At 61.0% G+C, this 19,647-nt stretch overlaps 1 protein-coding gene across 1 annotated transcript in view; it reads left to right on the forward strand.

Annotated features, from left to right (window-relative positions):
- Positions 1-1,234: 1,234 nt before the first annotated feature.
- ZC3H3 (zinc finger CCCH-type containing 3) overlaps positions 1,235-19,647 on the forward strand; it is a 67,607-nt gene continuing 49,194 nt past the window's right edge. The window contains exons 1-4 of the mRNA XM_019657778.1: positions 1,235-1,320; positions 3,570-3,780; positions 5,177-6,470; positions 7,509-7,705. Coding sequence (XP_019513323.1) covers positions 3,693-3,780; positions 5,177-6,470; positions 7,509-7,705 — 1,579 coding nt within the window. The 5' untranslated portion in view covers positions 1,235-1,320; positions 3,570-3,692. The remainder of the gene's footprint in view (positions 1,321-3,569; positions 3,781-5,176; positions 6,471-7,508; positions 7,706-19,647) is intronic.

Consider the following 19,647-nt stretch of genomic DNA (forward strand, 5'->3'; position numbering starts at 1 on the left):
GGGGCGGTGGGCGCCCATCCCAGCTCTGGTCCAGCCCCTGGGGCCACTGGCTGCTGTGACAGGGCATGTGGCGGTGGCAGGAGGCTCCAAGAGCCGAAGTAGGGCTGAGTGTGAGTACATGCGCGAGCGTCCGCATATGTGTGTGCATGCTGTAGGCACACACGTGTCTGTTCACATGTGTGCGTAGTGTCTTGTGTGGCGTGTTTGTGCATGTGTGGATGTCTGTACGGCTGTGTGCTTGTGTGTGCATTGGAGGGCCGGGGAGGCTGCACGGTGGTCCTCCCCATCTGCTCCCCAGGCAAAGCTCTGCCCGGACCGTCTCCAGTCCTGTTACTCCTTATCTACATCTCTCCAGCGGCCAGGCTCCAGGCCAAGGTCAGGAGGCGGAGGCCTGCTCAGCAAGATAACCTCACTGTGGGTTTCCAGCAGGCGTGTGACCTGCCCTGGTTTATTTTTCTAGAAAGCCTTGGTTGCTGAATGGGAAAATAGGGTGGAGGCGGTTGTGCAGCCCCAGGGACTCGGTCTGAGACAGAGGTGCCAGGCAGGTGCCATCCACATGGCACCCGGGGATGGTGTGGCACACTGCACCCACCTGCCTTGAGGCAGTGACCTGGGGCTGTGGGGGGGGGGCAGGTGCAACTTCTTGTTCACGTTGTCAGTTCTTTAGTAACTAAAACAAGTGGTGCTGGGCTAGAAGAGTGGTGGTGTCTCCTGGACTGACTCACACAGGACAGAGGTCAGCCTGTGAGGACAGAAAGTGTGCGTGCTGGGGAGAATAGGAGGAAGGAAGGTGGGTGGGGTTGGCAATGAACCCCATTTCCATCCATTGCACCCGTGGTGGGTGGAGACAAGAGGACATCTTGACAGCCAGAAACTCTGGGGCGACATGATGTCCTCCTCACAGTCACCCTATGTTATGTGGAGGTGGGTGAGGTCACCCTGCGCAAGGTCTGGGCAGCCCCTGGGGGTCCTGAGCTGAGGAGGATGCCCTGTCCCCACTGGCGAGCTGTGAGCAGGGACTGGGAGGAGCTTTCTGGCTGGACAAGGAGTCAGCAGCCTGGGCAGGCTCAAAGGAAGGGGAAGTACACAGCCATGAGCCCCCTGTCTCCACCCACCCATGTAAGGGGCTGGCACCCCGCCAAGCACGCTGGGAATGCAGCGGTGGCAGGCAGTGTCCCTGGGAGGAACTGAGCGGATCATTAAGATCCGGGAGATAACCCCAAGAGCGCACTGGAGGGCGCAGCTGGGCGATACTGCGGAGGAGATGGGGACAGTGGGCTTAGAGAGAGGAGTGAGGCAGCTGCGAGCCGAGCCAGAAAGGTACAGCAGAGGCCAGGACGGCGTGAAACCGGGTGGGGTGCAGCAGGCAAGAGGAACCCACCCACGCTTCATAGGAGGTCCAGGCTGGCTCCATCCGAGACACAGACTCCGAGGCGAGCGAGGCCTGGAGTACCGGGGCCGCAGGGACGCGGGACAGGCGCGCGGGCGGGGCCGCTGGCTCTGCGATAGGGGCCGGGACAGTTTTCCGAGCTCGAGTCGGAGCAGCCCGGGGCCCGCCCCACCCTGTGCGGACCTCGGGGTGACAGTCCGGCGTTTCCGGGGTGCCAGGAAGTCGGCGCCCAAGCCCTCGGCAGCCCCACCCGCCTTGACCCCTCCCCTGCCCCGTCTTTGCCCCCTTCCCGCCCCTCCCCTGTCCCGCCCTGCCTACGCCCAGGTCCGTGCGCGTTGTGCCGGGCTACCTGGAACCCATGCTGGGCAAACAGGTCTGCCGAGCGCCCAGGCGCCGGAACGCGACGCGGCCGGGATTAAAGAGGCGCTGGACCGGCTGCGGCGGCAGGGCAAAGAGGGTGCTGAGAGTGAGGCCCCAGAGGCCCTTTCCTTTTGGGGGGCTTGAGTCACCGCCGCCACCGCCCCGCTTGCTAGCCCCCGACTCTGCGGCTCCGACGGGTGGTCCTCAGGCTCTGCCCAAGGAGAGGTCAATCAACGTTCGGCGGATCGCTGGGCGATGGGGGTAGCCAAGCAAGCTCCTGGCCGAGAGGACCCAGAGCAAGGGGTTTCGGGTTCCGAGGCCCCCCGGGAGTCAGGAGGGGCGTGGGCGGCAGGAAGTCCCGGCATTGCTGAGGGTCCGGCGAAACTACCCCAGCAGCTCCGGGTCACCCCGCAGCTCAAGGGAGGGGTCCAGCGCAGGGACCCCAGTACGTCCCCATTGCTCAAGCCCTACTTCCAGGCGCTCTTCCCCGGCACGCCCCTCCCTGTGCTCCTTCCTTTTGAGGTCCCCTGCCCTGGGGCCTGCTGCGTCCCTAGACTTCCTGCCGGCCCGGGGGCGGCACAGAACCCAGCCCGATCCCAACTGGGCCTCTGCTGGAGGAAGCAGCCCCTCGGTCCTGCTTCCGGCGTCCGGCGCTGCTCTTTGTCCCTGCTGGAAGCAGCCTGGCTCTGGAATCCAGGCCTGGGGGCAGGGGCCGTGTCTTCCACGTAGGTAGGGATGCTGCCCCAGGTTTGCCCAGTGCTAGGGCATGTGGAAGACTGTGCTGATGACATTCACACCGTCCATCCGTCGTGATCTCTTGAGAGCCTCATAGAAATGCTGTGATGGAGGGAACAGCAGACTAATAAACCTTTTCCAGAAGGTTCTGGCTCAGTCTGAGGATCAGCTTTGCAGTGAGGGTTGGTGCGGGGTGAGATACTGGAGTGAAGGGGTCACCTACAAGGGCCTCGAGTCAGTTCTCTTCCACAGTCACTCCCTGCTCCCCTCCCTCTGGGATCAAAGGCGGTGGGGGGGAGGCATCCATGGAGGAGTGGCCCCAGCCTGCCAACCATCTGTTCCCACCTGAGGGCCTGGTCACCTGACTCCCACCTGGATGCAGACCTTATACAGGGCAGCAGGGAGGAAGTCCCCAAGGAAGGTGCAGGCCTGAGGCCTCGAGATGGGGGGCAGATAAACCCAGGATGGATTTGACGTTTTGTGCTGGTCTCCCATACAAATGCGTTTGGTTTGGCTACACTGCATTCCCTTTAATGACTCCCCCACCCCCTTCAGAGAGGCTGGTGCCCCTGGGGTAGTCTTCTGTGGTGGGAAGGAAGAGAAGGGGGTGTGGCGAGGCCCAGGGCACACCTGGGTGGGGCGGTGGGGGAACAGCTTGCGGCTCAGGAAGGAAGGCTGCTTGGGCTACATTGTGGAGAAGCTCCTCCACCCCCACATAAGAAAAGAGCTGGAGACGGGGTGGGAGAGCAGGGGTGGGAGTGGGACAAAACGCCCCTGTGAGGGAGGGGAGGGCGAAGTCCACCGCCAAGCTCTCTCAGCAACCGGGATGTCAGGGATCGATTGCTGAATTTCTGTAATTATGTGCGGAGACTCGGAAAGGAACTGGGGTGCGGTCCGGGCCTCGGCTCCTCTCCCAGCCCCTCAGGGAACGAGAGCTCGTGTTGGAGAAACCGACCAGAGCCCCTCCAGCCGGGCTCCACTCGCAAACGTCTCTTCCCCGGGCGCGGCGGAGCCACTTAACGCGCTCCGTAGTGACGTCTCCCCTTTCCTTGCTCTGTGCGTGCCCCGCCCCGCCGCTCCGCAGGCGTTGCCAGGGCGACGGTGCGTCCCTCTCCGCCCGGCGGAAGCCCAGGCCTGGCCGCATGCGCAGTCTCGGAGCCTCCCGCGCGCCACCTCGCCCCGCCCGCAGGGAAGCGGTCGCGTGGCGATGACGTCCCGGGGGCCTGGCCGGGCGTCTCGGACTCTGGAGATGGAGGAACAGGAGCTGTTACGGCGGCAGATCCGCCTCCTGCAGGGTGAGTCAGGCCGGGCTGGGGTCGCACGTCACTGTCTTTCCCCTCACCTCACGGCGGGCTCCCGCCCGCCTCCCCGAAGGGGGTGGCTCTCTACCCGCCGTCTCGACGGCCAGGTTGGGTCGGGTGGGGAGGCAGGTAGGGTGAGGCAGAGGGTGGGGGACGTGAGGGGGCCTCCGGGCCGGATGGGTCAGCCCCACTGCCCGGGTTTCGCCCTAGTCATAGTGCGGGCCCTTCCGGCGCTGCGGCGGGTGGCGGGTGGGCGGTCATTTAGTAACCGGCGGGAGGCGGCCCCCACCCCCACGGGCGGGCACGTCCTCGGCGTCCCCCGGCTCCCGGCCCCCGACAGTGGGGCGGAGGGCTCTGGTGCAGCGTGGCAGAGCTCGTTCGGCGCGAGGGGCGTGTTTCCAACCCCCGACGCTCCGTTTTGACGCTCTTAGCCTCCGTACAGCCTCACTCCTTGATGTTCCAGTTCCAGACTCCCAGGCCTCAGTTTCCGAACTTTTCAGTTTTTAGACCCAAGTTGGGCTTTTCTGTACTTAAAAAGGAAAAAAAAAGAAAAGAAAAAAATCCCCCTTTTAAAGTGACTCCCACAAAGAGAAGATTAAGGACTTGGAAAGTGCGTATGGCGGAGAGTCTAGGTGTGCCAGCCCTGCTTTGGGGTCACTTCTTGGGTTTCCGTCATACCTGCCTTGAGGTGTCCCCACGTCTGGACGTGGCTCTCTTTGGGTCTGGGGGCAGGACCTGGGTTGGAGGAGTGTTGTAACTGGGGGGCTGCTACTGGTTTGTTAGTTGAGTTGTAATGCCCTGGAGCCCTGGGTTGTCACAGCCCGGGCCTGTGCCCCTCCAGCATCAGGACAGGTATCCCCGGGCTTCCTTGGAAGGGCCCTGTGGTGGTTGTGTCAGTCCAATGATCAAGCTCCTCCTCTCCTGAGGGGAGGAGGGTGTGGAGTATGCCCAGGGGTGTCAGTTGTCTTACACTGGTCCTGTGCACCAGGCAGGGAGCTGGCGGGCCCCCTTTTTTTTGAGGCATTCCAGCATGGGGCCTTGCTGGTCTCTTCTTATGGAGTGACTCTTTCCCTCAAAGGATTGTGGACCCAGAATAATATCCCCGCCAAATAGGGGATATTATGCCACAGGGGTGCGTTTTCAGGATCAGCTGCCAGAATTAGGACTGAGGTAGAACTGATGGGAAGAGGCTCATGGAAGATAGGCCTAAGAGATTTAGGCTGAAGATTCAGGGCTTCTCAGGCAGCAGGGGCTGCCCCTCCTGCACCAGGACTCGGGCTCAGGAGTGAGGGGGTCTGTGGGGTGTCTTGTCAGCTGATGCCCTCTCCAGGGAATTGTTGCTGATTTTCCTCTCACCCCCCTGGTTAAACTTGTAATTCTGTCTTCTCAGGTTTGATTGATGACTACAAAAACCTCCATGGCAACGGCCCTGCCCCAGGTTCCTCAGCTGCTTGCCGGTGGCAGGCGCCAGCCTTCAACAGCAGCAGGGCCTTCAGCACTCGCTACCCTCGCCCAAGCCGGAGGGGCTTCTCCCTGAGCCAGGGTCCTTCGTGGCGCAAGAAATACTCCCTTGTGAATCGGCCCCCAGGATCTTCAGACCCGCCCGGTGACTGTGCTGTGCAGCCAACCGTTGGGGCTGGGGGCGGCCAGGATCCCCGCCCCCAGCCGTATGTCCTGGAGAGGCGGGTCCAGCTCAGTCCAGATCAGAGTATGGTCATTCGAATCAAACCGCCATCCAAGCCTGGCTTGGCTAGCACTGCAGGGACCCCGCAGGGCTCCTTGGAAAAATGTGAGGACCCGCCCTGGAGTGACGCCAGGCCTCAGGAAGGTGAGGGCGAGCCTCCTGGCGGGCAGCGGCAGCCCTCAAGGCCAGGAAGAGCCAAGGGGACTTACAGCGCAGAGGACCCCCTTCTGGTCTGCCAGAAGGAGCCTGGCAAGCCCCGCATTGTGAGGTCTGTGAGCAGTGTGAGTGGTAGCCCCTCGGAGCCCCGGCGGACGGTCAGTGAGAGCGCAGTTTCGGTCCAGGCGCGCTTCCTGTCCACCCATCCCCAGCGCAGCGGCATGGCTCTGTCCAGAAAGGTGGGCTCTCACCCCGTGACCAGCCGTGTTGCACAACTCCTTGGGAACGGGACAGTGGATACCGGCCACCCAGATCAGCCAGCTTCCTCAGGCTCGGTGGCAGGCCCAGCTCGAACAGCTTCCGGCCCCAGACAGGCTCGGGAGGCCCCACTGCTTGTGTCTTGTCGAACCAACAAGTTCCGGAAAAACAACTACAAGTGGGTGGCTGCCTCGGCAAAGAGCCCCCGGGCCCCTCGAAGGGCCCTCAGTCCCAGAACGGCTGCGGAGAATGTGTGCACAGCCCCCTCTGGCCCAGGAGAGCGAGTGGAGAAGCCGCAGCCCAGAGCTGACCCAGATGCCAAGCCCAGGAAGGTGGCCGTGTCCTCCACAGCCGGGGCTTCCCGCAGCAAGTACAAGTGGAAGGCCTCTATCCCTTCGGCCTCCTCGTCATCCTCCTTCCGGTGGCAGTCAGAGGCTGCCAACAAGGACCGTGCCTTCCAGCTCTCTCCAGTCCCTTCTAGGTCCCCCCCAGGGGACAAACCAGCAATGGGACCCAGCGAAACCCCGCTCTCAGCTTACAAAGTGAAGAGCCGTACCAAGATCATCCGGAGACGGGCGAGTGCTAGGTGTGTGGCCCAACTGCCACCCCAGGGTTCTGTGCGGGCAGAGCCAGTGGGAGGAGGATGTGAAGCCTCACCCAACGCCTCCTGGTCGCTGCCCAGTGGGGCCTGAGCCAGCACAGAGCTTAGCTTGCGGGATGAGGCTGAGTAAGGGGGGTTCAGCACGGCCAGGGGCTTGCCTGGGGCCTTCAGCCATGCGGGACAGGTGGGGGAGGGTGCCAGCAAGCCTACCGTTTCTCCTGTTGGTGAGAGCCTACTCCCCTTCTGGGCCCATGGTTTGTGGACGGGCGGTGTTGTGCCCGGGCCAGGAGCTGGCTGAGCAAACCTAGGGTGCACTGTGCCCACCGGAGGAAGGCTGCCCCGTGGTGGTCGGGTGACTGCATGTCCCTCTCCTGGCCTCCACCCCCGTGAGTTGTGTCTGGGATCAAGGAGTTAATCGTGGCAGCTGCTACTGGCAAGGCCAGAGGGCTTACGTCTGCCATTAGACACGGCGGCATGCGTCTTCCTCACTGGGAGTCCCCCTCTGCAGGTCCTTCCCGCTGTCTGACCTTGGTCTTTGGCCCCCCTTGCCCAGAAAGGTGCCACCTTGGATGACACGGGCTTCCCCCAGCCCCCACTTTTTCTGGATGGCATCTAGCACAGAAAGGGGAGCTGTGAGAGTAGCCCCCCTGTGGAGAGGGCTGTAGACGCTGGTGGCGGTTTCTCCTCTGGACGTCACCAGTCTCCTTCACCCCTACCCAGCTCTACTCGGGGACTCATCTGGCCTCGGGAGATAGAGGAGACAGCCCGGGCAGGGGTCAAGGGCTGGCCCAGGGATCCCGGACCCCTCAGCTCTGTGGTTGGGAGCCTGGGGGAGGGGCGCCCCATCAGTAGACCTGCTTTTCAGGTGGAAGGCAGAACTGGTGGGGCTGGGACCCATGGGGGGCAGCTGGCAGCCTCCTGGGGCCATTTCAATGGCCCTGGGAACCGGGAGGGCCGGGGTGGGTGGGGCATTCGTCCATGGCAGGGGGCCTGTTGGGAGCTGCTGGTTCTTTGTCTCCACAGCCTTCCTGGGGACAAGAAGAACAGCCCCCCACCTGCTGCCACTGCCAAGAGCCAGTTCAGCCTGCGGAGGAGACAGGCTCCCCGGGGCAAGAGCAGCCCGGTTCTGAAGAAGACCCCCGCCAAGGGCCTGATGCAGGTCACCAGGCACCGGCTGTGCCGCCTGCCTCCCGGCCGGGCCCATCTCCCCACCAAGGAAGGTATGAGAACAGGAGGCTGGGTCTGGGGAGGAGCGGCTCTGGGAAGCCCTGAGCGGGGCCCAGCTGGCTCTTCTGGGCTCTGAGGAAGCGCTTTTGAGTTCACCTCGGCCTCAGGCCCCAGCCGGAGCGCACTCAGCCTGGCGGGCAGTGGGGTCCTGGGCTGGGAGTACAGGAGGAGAAGGCCGGGGCTCGGGGGACATGCTGCGGGCAGGTGTGTGGCGGCCTCTCCAGTGTTCCTGTTCGTGGAAGGAGAGGGCAAATGAATGAGGTGGCAGCCATGCAGTCCTGACGGGGAGGAGGCCAGGGCTCCCCTAGGCCTGCTGTCTGTCCTCTCCCCTGTCCTCGGCAGCCTGGGCCAGCAGCTCTGCCTCCCTCCCTACTGGCTGCTGCCGCTTTCTCAGAAAGCCTGAGCTGGCCTGGAGTTGGCTTTGCCCACTTTCTGAGTCACTGGTGTTTAGTGAAAAGCGTGGGGAGCGTTGTGGGGTGTGGCCTCCTTGAGGACGGCCCACTGCCTGAGGTGATGGCAGCACACTGGGGAGCTGCTGCGAGGCTGGCACGTGCTGGGGATCTGTGGTGGGGGGGGTCTAGGACCATGGGCCGTGGGGAATGGGGACACGCTCACTGGGACGCTGTCCTGGAAAACTAGACTTCATCTGGGTGCACATGGCCCTGTGATGTCCCCTTTCCCTCCCCTTTGAGCAGCTGGGGCATGTGTGGTGGTGGCTTCTCAAGTGACGCATGTTGAAATGTGGAGGTGGCTTGGCCCATGGCATTCCGACTGGGGACTTGTGCTCTCACGACTGCACTGTGCCCTGCCTGGCATTCTGGGACCCAGCTGAGGTCCTTGGTCCTTGGTCTTTAGTGGGCCCCGCGGAGCTGAGCACCTGTGTGGGAGGTGGCCGCTAGAGGACGGGGCGTGGGGACCCGAGGAAGTGAGGCAGCAGGGCACTGGCTGCCCACCTGCACTTCTTTGGCTGCCGTGTCCTGTGTGCCAGGGCGAGTGTGGACTTCATCCGCAGCATGTTGGAGCAAAGAGAGCCTGATATAGGCGGCTGGTGCAGAAACCCAGCCCCGAGGCCCCCGTCAGCCCTGCCGTGCGGCCTGGTGGCCAGCAGAGGGCGCACTTGCCTCTCTTATACCGCAGTGCACCTTTTTCTGGTAATTGATTGCCTAATTTCCTCTTTATGTGAAAGAAAGCAGATATCAAGTAATTTGCAGCAATAACCTGCTAATGCTGGGCCAGTATCGAAACTCCCCTGTTCATTTCAAGTGGCAGATAAAACACTAATACATAATTATCCTTGCAAATTGGATTGTTTTAAATAACCAAAAGGCTACGGCCAGGAGAAGCGAGCCCATCTCCCTTGAGTTACTGTTGCAGTGTAATTGCCGCGTTCAATCAATTTCCCTGGCATTAGAAATTCCATCACAATCAACATTAAGCTTTATTCGTTGTGATGGCTAAGAGCCGGGCCATTTCTCCTCTTTTTCTTAACTGGCAAAATTAATCAGGGAAAAGATTTTAAACATTTACCCGTGCGAAAGAGGTCAGCTCTGCCACTATATTGCTCAGCAGATAAGGGGGCTAATAAAAAGAAAATTGAATTACTAATGATCACCAGGAACAGAGTGTATAAACCCTGGCAGTCGCCGGTCCAGGAAAAGGGGGAATCAATTTTCCTGGGACAAGGTGCGCTCATTTTTTATTTTGGCGCATATTATCAGCAATTTAATTTGAGAGCGCATAAACAGGAGGAAACAGTTAGGGAATAATGAGCCCGGAGGTGTAACGTGCTGCAGGATATATGCTGTACACAATTTATTTGGCACAACAGATAATCGCTTTAATTGAATTCAAAACTGCATTGTTCAGCAGGCGTGGGGCCCGGCCCTCGGGGACTGAGCTGTGAAGACTCCAGCCCGACTCCTCTAGCTTTCCCTCCTCTGCCCGTCCGTCCGCTCGCCTCCGCACTCCCCTGCCCTCCAGCCCTCCCGCCTGGTTCTCTGGGCTTGGAGTCAGACTTTGGCTGGGAGGCGGGCCTCTTGCCTTTTCTTCTGGGGATGAGTTCATTGGCAGCTGGGGGATTGAAAGGAAACCTGAGAAGGGGCCCAGGGGAGCGTCTTTGCTGACTGGGGGGCCTCCTACATTGCAGCTGCATAGAGACCCTGCGTGATCTGTCCTGTCTCAGGGCGGACGGACGCTGGAGGAGGCAGAAGAGAAGGAAATCTTCTATAGGCCTCAAAAATACTTTCCGATTTACCAGCGTGTCATTGTGGCAATTAGTAACCACAGTACACAGCCTCTCACTCCAGTGCAGGCCTGGGGTTCAGGGCCAGCTCTGTGGCTTGTCCTCTTCTGGCCACACGGCCCCAGCACTGTGACACGGGTCACCCTGAAGTGACAGGCTCCGTGTGTGCCACTGTATGCAGACGGTTTTGCCCAGGCCAGGCTGGGAGGGGGGCCAGCACTCTTTGCCTGCAGCATGGGGGCTGGTGGCCCACCTGACCCCTGGGTCCCAGGCTAGGGGGCTTCATGGTGGCAACAGGTCATGGGATTCCTACGGCCACTGGGAGTGTTTGCTGTCCTGTGTGAGGGAAAAGCCACTGGTGGGCAGTGGTGTCACCTCCCAGGAATCACTGGGATGGGAGGGCCCCTCTGCTTCCCCTGCCCAGGACAGTGGACAGAGCCTGCCTTCTCCTTCCCCTGCCTGTCCTGAGCCAGGGGCCCTGCCTGGGAAGCCCCAGACGGCACGGAAGAGTGGCCAGCTTGGTGGGAGAGGGTGTGGGCCTGGCAGGCTGCTCAAGGCTGTACGGGCAAGGCTGTTGTTGACAGGAAGGGCCCAGTTTTCACCCCTCTCACTAGGCCCCACCCCTCTGATCAGGTGTGCCCAGGGGGCAGGACTGCGGCCTCACTCTGGGGAGGCAGCCCAGTGCAGCCCTGTGCTGGCCTCAGGGCTGTGGGAGGGGCAGTGGGCCAGGGAGCCTTGCCCTGGGCCTCCACAGGAAGGAGGCGTTTCTCACCCACTGCTCGCCCAGGGCCCTGTGCGTGGTTGGGAGCAGAGGGGTCCAGCTGTGCTGCGGGGAGGCTGGCGGCCGTGGGTACGGCGCCTCGGGAGCAGAGCAGCCTGGAGATGGGGGCGTCACTGCCTGCCCGCGGCCAGCCTCCGGAGTGCCAGCAGCTCCCCTCTCCTAAGTTAGCCTGAGGCCATCGGTCCCAGCCTCATGGGACGTGGGAGACCTGCAGTGAGCCCGGGGACGCTGCTCCCAGCCGCCGTGGTGGGCAGGGACACGGAGCAGTTCTGCCACGGCCCACGGCATGCCCTGGCTCCCAGCCCGCAGCTGAGGAGGAGGAGGGTGTGCTGCGTCACGGCAGGGGAGGGTGCAGGGCCAGGGCTGCGTGATTGTCCCTGTGGTGTCCCTGTTCTCTCCCATGGGTGCTCAGGAGCAGTCCTGAGTCCTGCGCACACCCTGGGATTTTCCCGAGGGGCTGGCAAGCCCTGGCAGGGGCCTCCAGGTCTGTGACCCCGCCAAGGGTTGTCCCCCTGGGCTGCTGTGCAGATTGAAGGAGCAGGCGATCAGGTGCTGGGGACTGCCCTGTGGCTGCCGGCGCCCCACCGAGGGGGTCTGCAATCCCACTCCCGCCATGTGCGGTGGGCTTGGTTTTACTAGGCGAGCACCGCAAAGGGCGGAGAGCAGTGAAATCTGGAGTCCTGCTTTCATAAGGGAAAAGAAAGTGCTGAATTAGGTGCTCCAGCCTGAGCCTTGCATAAATTATCAGGTACGTTGGAGGCTCCAGGTTTACGTTTGTCATGGCTGAGCTAATTAATTATTCCACAAGAGCTGGCGTGGGAGTGGTGTGTGCTCATGGTGCTGGGAGGCACCTGGGCGCGCTCGGAGCCTCTAGGGGAGCCGTGATCTCCGCAGAGCTGGGGGCACCCAGGCGGCACTAAGAAGCCAGAGCCTGGGGAAGGAGGGTGGTGTTCTTGGGATGCCTGGAGCTCCCACCCAGGAGGTCTGGGCAGCACCCTTCTTGTGGGCCTGGGTCCCCTGTTGGGGACGGCTCGGGCTGCCCCTCATGTCTAATGAATTGCGATGGTGTGCCCAGGGTGTCACACCCCTGTGTTGTGGCCGGCTGAGTCAGGCCCAGCCTCCTTTCTTACCTAGACCTTCCAAGCCCAAGGAGCCCTCTCAAACTGCCACTGTCACGAGCCCACTGGCTGCTGACCAAGTGGCCCTGCCCTCCCCCTCGGCCCCCAGCACTCTTCCTGCCCTTTGGGTGGTCTGTCCTACCAGCTCTCCTGGGCCAGCCCCTACCTTCCGCAGGGAAAGGCGCCAGCCTCAGTGGGGGCTCCCGCCTGCTGGAGGTGGAGTGTGGCCTTCCAGGTCCCTGAAATTTGGCCCCTCTCCAAGGCTGTCAGAGTGTTGCTGGGCACCCCATCTAGCCATGGCATCCTGCTCCTAGCTTCCTGCTGGCTCCACTCACCCCCCCCCCCATGAGATCCTGCCTGTGCACACCTGCCGGGCTCTTGGTGGTCTCTGTGCTGGGGGACCCCCCAGGGCAGGGCTGGGTGCGGCCAGACCTCCACGTGGACGTGGGTGTCGGTCAGGGGACCGGAGGTTCCCCACACCTGCATCCCCTGGCATGCTGAGGCGAGTTCCTGGTGGGATGGAAGTGCCTCCTGTCGGTGCCTCCTGCCCAACGCAGGGCTGGTATGGCAGGGGCCGGGAGGGGGAGACCTGTGTTGTGGGGAGGGCGCAGCCCTGCTGGTCCCTGCCCACAGGGCGCCTTGTCTTCCTGCTACTCACCCCGCCCTTAGTGCCATCCCTGCCCCTGGTAAGCTAACAGTCACTGTCACCAAGCCCCAGGTGCTGTGCTGGGCATGTGGCCAATGGGCCAGCCTGGTGAGGCCCCCAACAGCCCGGGGACAGAAAGGGATGACGCCAGCACAGATGTGACTTGGTGGCAGAGAGAAGACAGAGAGACTGGCCAGCTGGCCGGGAGGCGGGGAGGTGGTGCCAGGCGACCTGAGGGCCAGCATGGAGAGGAACCTGGGGACAGGGTTGGGGCATTCTGAGCAGAGTGCAGTGGGAGCAGCGAGAGGCGCGGGGCAGGTGTCTGAGCAGGGGCGGCATTTCTTCCCCCGGAGTGTCCTGGAATTGAAGGGACGTGGGCACGCAAGAGAGAACGCACCAGGCAGGAAGCTGTCCCAGGCTACAGCCCGTCGGCTTCTTCAGCTGCTTTAGAGTCCAAGGAGCCGTGTTGCGTACTGTGCCGGGGTAGACCAGAGGGCCTCAGCGCTCTGCTGGGCGCTAGGCTGGCAGGGAGGCAGCGAGGGAGGGCAAGGAGCCAGGTCAGGATTGTGGAGCGGCAAAGGCTGTTCCAGACCCCGCGCTCGGGGCTGCCTGGGGCCGCCCGCTTCCCATAGGCGGAGAGTGAGGCTGGTGGCCCCGGGCCTTGCCCTGTGTGCCCCTGTGTGCCAGCAGCAGAGCAAACGCTGGGCATTGACACTAAAGTGGGACAGGGTGGGAGGGAGCTCAGCGGGCCCAGGCGGGGATGGCAGGCACAAGGAGGGGGGGGTGAAGGCCCAGCCTGCCCCCCACGGCCCTGCTCACTCCCAGTCCATGAGCCCCGCCGTCCTTCGGCAAGAATCTGGTGCAAGCTGATGGCCAGCTTGGCTGCTCTGCCTGCGTCCTGGGTGACGGAATCCCAGTGGGCATCCAGGAGCTAAGTGGATTTGCTCCCTGTGGATGCAGATGGGCCAGGGCACCGAGGCCTGAGTGCCAGCTGCAGTATGTGCCCATCTGATGGGCACCCCTGAGCTGTGCTGAGCCTCTGTTTCCTCCTCTGTGGCCCCCAGGGCCGATGAGGACTGGGGGCCACACCTGGCCCTGGGAGGGCTGGGGGCTGTGAACTTCAGGCCCCGAGACTTTGAGGCCAGCAGTGCGGTACGGCCCTGAGCTGGGCCTGAGCCACCCTTCCCCGTCCCTCTGCCCAGTGGGAGGCTCGGAGGGGCCAAGGTGAGCACCTCACAGGAACTCCAGAAGTGTTTCTCCTTCCCGGGTCCCTTTAGCCTGGCACTCCTCATCGCTTGCCCGTAAAGGGGAAGGTGCGGGGTCCCCACCTCAGGTCGCCAGCCCCACACTCTGCTATCCCCTGGGGCTTGTGAAGGGTGGGCGTGAAGGAGGGGCTGCAGAGCCACACGGCCCCTCTTGGGCCCCTCTTGCGGCCCTAGGCACCAGGGCTGGCCGGTGCCTTTATGTCCTTGAGTCTGGGCCCTGAGACGGTGCCCCAGGGAGTGGCAAGTGGGGAGACGGGCAGCTGGGGAGCAGAGGCTGGAGGGGGCTGCTCTCCAGGCTCCAAGCTGCCCACACTCAATGGGCCTGAGCCCGGGCAGAGTGCCAGGACCAGGTGAGTGGACGATTGGCCTCCAGTCTCTCTCTTTTCTAAAATATGCAACTGTAAGGAGCTGTATTTTGCAAGTTAATTTTGTTTTTCTCAATTTTTAAAAAATTTCATTTAATTTTTTTCTTTGACCCATGGTTATTTATTTTTTAAAATTTTAAAGATTTTATTGGGGAATTGGGGGAGGGGAACAGCGTTGGGGAATCGGGGAGCGGGAACAGACAAGTTGCTGTCCTTTTGTTCTTCAGTCTAGTTGTGGAGGATGTCACTTCACTGGCCCATGTTGGTATTATCATTGCGCTCTTCCCTGGTGAGGCAGTCGCTCGCCGGCCATTGGACAGCCGCTCACAGCAGCTGACGGCCAACCCCACTGCAGCCTATGCCGTTGCCGGCAACTCACGGCAGCCCAGCTCCAGGTCGAGCTGTTGTTCACTGTCTTAGCTGTAGAGGGCACAGCGTCACTGGCCCTCATGTGGGATTCAAACCGGGGCCCTGCTGCTCAGAGCTGGCGTCCTAAGCCAACTCCTAACCGATGCGCCACTCGGCCGGCCCTGACCTATGGTTATTGAGAAGGGTATTGTTTCATATCCAGACCTATGGGATTGGAAGCTGTTTGCATTTCCTGCTTCCTAGGTGAGCTCCACTGTGTGTGCAGAGGTGTGATTGCAGGCCTGTGAGGTGTGCCAAGGCTTGTGCTCTTAGGGCCCAGTCATGGTCAACTCAGCAACACTCCTGTGTGCACTGTGGGGAATGGGGCTCCAGAGAGTAAAGTGTATCCTCCCGAGTGTTCAGAGCTCTGTGCTTGCTGACTGGGGCCAGGGGAGGGAGTCACCAGGAGAGATGTGCTAAAACCTTCCACTGTCTTATGAATTTGTTCATTTCTCTAGTTGTCATTTTTGTATTAAATATTTAGAGGTCACTTTACTGGGCGCAAACCAGTTTAGAATTGTATCTCCTGGTGGACTGAATCTTTTCCTGTTTTGCAGTGTCTTTTTTTATCCCAGTCAAGTCTCCTTTCTCTGGTGTGGATGCGAGTGTAGCTACACCAGTCTTCTCTGAGTCAGTGCCGTAAAACGTGTTGACACGCAAATATGTGTCAACATAACACACGGTTACTCCCATCCTGTCTGTGTTACATGTAGATTGTTTGTTTATAGCAAGTAGTTGTTTTGTAAGTGCAGTCTGGAATTGTCTAAGACAAGATTTAATCTGTTCACACAATGTAATTACTGATGTGTGTGGGTTTAAATCTCCCATCTTACTACGAGCTTTTTCTTTGTTCCACCTCGTCTGTGTTTTTTTCTCTCCTTTTCTTCTTTTGGATATATGTTTTTTTATTCCATTTTTGCTCAGTTAGCTTACTGGACGTTCTTTTATTCTTTTACTGGCTTCCCAGTGGTTCGAGTGTGCATTCTTGACTTACTGATGCCTAGAAATCACCTTCTGATCACTTCCCCATGGCATCAGGAGCTTGAAGAACGGAAACCTATTCCCCCTCTTCCAGCTTAGGTGCTAGAGCTATCACGGTTTTAATTCCCCATATACTTTTAGACTTCACAAAGCATTTTATACAGTCAGCATTTACTTCGATTTGCTTGTGTGTTTACTCTTCCATTTCTCTTCACTCCTTCCTCTGCTGCCTAAAGAACACCTCTTAATATTCCCTTTAACTTTGCAAGTCTGCTGGGGACCATTTCTCTCCATAGAGGTTTGTCTGAAAGGTCTTTGTTTCTGCCTCCATCTCTGAGGAGTTGACACCCTTGGGCTGCAGGCCGGTCCTCAGCTGTGCGGTGCAGACGCGCTGTGCTTGGGGTGGCTGGCTGCCCTCTGCTGCCAGCCCTGGTCCCTGCTTACTTCTCAGTAGCTGTGCTCCGGGGTGCTATGCCATTTGCAGCTCCCCTGCTTCTGCCTGGGATCCTTCTTGCAGCTGTGGCTTGAGGTTTTCATCACTTGGAAAGTTCTCAGCCCCTGTGTCTGCCAGTTCTGTTTCTGCCCCTCCCCCACCTCTGCAGAGGTGCTGCTCTTCTTCTGCTCAGGCCTCTAGGGAGAGGGTGTGACCTGGAAACAGCACCTGTGTTCCTGGGGCCCTCTGCCTTTCGTGGCCTGCTGCTTTCTTGTCCTTTCTCTGGGACCATGGGAGGTGGCAGTGGCTTCTCCAAGATTGTTGACAGTGACCTTGCTTCCAGCAGGAGGGAGGCACCTTTTCCATGTGGCGCCTCGGCTGGGAGGGAGCCTGGCTAGGGGGAGCCTGAGAAGGTGCCACAGCCCTGCTGGGCCCTCCTGGAGCCACTTGGGCAGCACCCTGCATGGCCTGGAGTTCCCAGCACTCACACAGGTAGCCTACCAATTGGGAGATTGGGTCTAAATGCGTAGAATTGATGGAATTTGCAAAGGAAATCTATAGCCGCATAAAGTGACCATAAATCCAGCAGCTTCTAATCATTAAGTGTCCAGTTACTGTTGGTTTGCCTAAGTGTCTGTCTCCAGGCCTGGCAGGAAGGAGCACTGGCCTCAGAGATAAGCCCCAGGGCCACTGTCTGCCTTTGTCCCTCGGCCTGTCCCCACCTGTTGCAGCTGTGCTAGGGGAGGAGCTGGGGGCAGCCCTGGGGCCCATTCGGGGTAGCCTAAGAGAGTCAGGGGGCTGCAGTGTCCGAAGGGGTCTTGTCCCTGGCACACTCACCCCCTCCCAGCTGGTTAGAGTTGGTGGGTGTGGTACGGACCTAGGACACGTGCTGCCCCTCGCGCTTCCCTTCCCCATCTGATCGGGGAGACTCCGGGCTACCCAGTACCCTCGCCACGCCAGCCTGGGAGAGCCTGTGTCCAGGCAGATCATCCCCTGGGCCTCTCCTGGGCTTGGCTGCCCCCCCAGCGCTCACCAGCCATTCTGTGGGCTCTGCTTTCTGTGATTCCCAAGCTGCAGGCTGTGCTGGGCTCTACGGCTTTTCTCCTAATTGCCCTTTCCACATCAGCAGCTGAGTGATTAAGTGGTGCCTGTGGCGACTGCACTCCCTGTGGTGCCAGGTGTGCCGACAGCCGCTGCCCCAGAGCCCAGCCCGCCGGAGGGGGCTTCGGGAGGGTGGTGGGCACACAGCACTGGGAGCATGGGGCCCCTCACAGCCCCGGCGAGCGCAGGCAGCAGCCCGTCTGTCCTGAGAGCGTGTGTCTGCAGTGGCCTGCCCATGCTGGTCATAGCCCTCTTCCGGACAGGGTGCCATGAGAACCGGGGATGTCTCATAGAGTGGGGATAGCCCATTTTAGGGGTGCCTCCAGAGGAGTGCACTGGAAGGACGCCCGTCTCCCCACTGCCAGGCTCTTGCCCCGAGTGCCTGGACATGCTGTCTGCCTGCAGCTCTGCAGCCATCATCCCTAGAGGGGACGCGCAGGTGAGGTGAGTGTGAAGGGCTGGCCCGGGCGGCTGCTAAACGATGTGGGACCAGCTCCTGTGGAAATCAAAAGGCAGTTTTTAATGAGCCAAAGGAAACAGAACTTGAGTCAGAGGGGTCCCCTGTGGGTCCCCCAGGTGCTGTGTGCGGCCGTGTTTAAAGGGGACACAAGTGTTATGAGCACTAAGGACAATTGCAAAGATTGGGGCTCTGTTGCAGCCAAGGGCCATGAAGTTCATTTCAGGGTAAACCGTGCCCCCAGGGAAGTCTAGGGGGGGGCCCAGGCCATGCAGTCATTGCAGTCAGGACTGGACCTCGGATGCATGCCTAGGAGGGCATGTCCCCTCCAGCCTGAACCCCTTCCACAGAAAATCTCCCCACCTCAGATCCGTGGCCATAGCCCCAACCTGCAGTGCTCGCAACTGCCACTGGTGAGTGTGGGGTGGCTGTGCCCTGCTGCTCACCTGCCTGCTAGCCTGCCACCCCCCGGGCCTGCCCATGGACACCAGCAGACGCTGCCAAGAGCTGGGCTATTCCCCGCTTCCAGGCCAGCTGTTTGCAGCTGAGGCTGAGAATCTGCCCCTCCTCCTGGGGCCGGCTGGTCTGCTCACCTGCGGCCCTGTGGAGGTGGCCCTGCGCATGTGTGGGGACGTGTGGGGGTAACCCTGGGGAGGGGCTGGGCAGCGGCTTCCTCTGTGACCTCAGGGTGGTCAGTGCCAGCGCTCGTAGTACAGGAGGGGGTTGCGAGCCAGGAGGGTGAGACAGAGGGAGTGGCTCCCCGCCCAGCACCCAAGTCTGGGGCGGGGGGCGAGCTGGCCCTCCATGGGCCTCCGACCCTATGGGGCCAAAGACCCACCAGATTGAGCTGGGCAGGGGCCTGGCAGTGGTGTTTGCTCAGGACGCACTGCCTCCCGTCGCCTTGTCCCAGGGAGTACAGTGCCGCAGATGCCTGACTGCTGCGTGCTCTGAGCTGGCAGCAGGACTCCGGCCAGTGGCTCGGGGCCTCATCCTGTGTTCAGGGGCTCCCTGGTGCTGCATGCAGGGGCCTTAGGCGAGCAGCAGCAGCCAGTTGGCCACACAGGGCTGAGGAGTCCCGAGGGTCCTTGAGGTCAGGGCTGGGCTTTAAACGCAGGAGGGCACAGGCGTGCCCCGTGATCCAGGGCCAAGGGAGGATGGGGCCAGAGTGGGGACCTGGTCGTGAGTTCTGTCTTTGGGAGGTTGGAGCTGAGCCCCAGGACCCACCATGTGCCATGGGCTCTGATGGATGCTGGCCACGCCCCACACACACGTGTGTGTGCCCTCACATGTGTGCCCTGGGTGCTCGTGTTGACACATCCACGTATACCCCTGTGCTGTCCTGGTTACAGGCCCCTTGTGCCTGCTCGGGCTGCTGAGCCAAAAGATGGTTTGGCCTCTGTCCCGTGTCAGAGGCGGGTTTGAAGTGACTGGGACCTGAGTGAAACAGGTTAAGGGACACCCAGTCCAAGGACATCCTGCCCTAGCTGCTCTGGCTGAGGTCAGACAGGGCTCTGGGAGGAGCAGCGGGGCTCAGGGTCCCGGGGCCAACACAGTGTGGCCCCCAAGCTGCCTGGGTCTGCTGGGGGAGGGTGAGCACCAGCCGGGCATCTGGACAAACCTGCGTGAAGGCAGACACTGCTCGCCAGCATGCTTCCTGGCTAGTCTTGTCCCTTTTCTAGAATGGAGGGTCCCTGGACGGTGAGCTGTCTGCCCTGCCCTTTGGAGCCCATGGCCTGGGGGTGTGGCCACCTCTTAACTCCTGCATGCTCTGCAGGGACTCCCTTCGCCGCCCGCCACCCTGTCACCTCCACCTTCAGGGTGCCCTGGGGCTCCCTGTCCCCTGGGCCCCACAGCGAGGGCGGGGCAGGTAGGGGGAGATGCTCACTACCCCTCTTCCACGCCATAGAGTGATGGTTAAAAGGGGAGGGAAGCCCCACCCCCCATAATCTATAGCGACTGTCACGGAGCAAACTACTCCCATTTCATACAGGCGGGTCAGGTGTCAGCGCGCGATCGATGGCTCGCGCACAATAATTATAGGAACTAGCAGCTTGTGTTGCTTGAGTGAGTTTAAGCAGAGCAGGGTCTCAATCTTTCCTCTAATAGGGCCCTGACAGTCTGCGGTGCTGGCGCTGCGT

The sequence above is a fragment of the Hipposideros armiger genome, unplaced genomic scaffold (assembly GCF_001890085.2).
Source record: "Hipposideros armiger isolate ML-2016 unplaced genomic scaffold, ASM189008v1 scaffold_280, whole genome shotgun sequence".
NCBI classification, from domain to species: domain Eukaryota; kingdom Metazoa; phylum Chordata; class Mammalia; order Chiroptera; family Hipposideridae; genus Hipposideros; species Hipposideros armiger.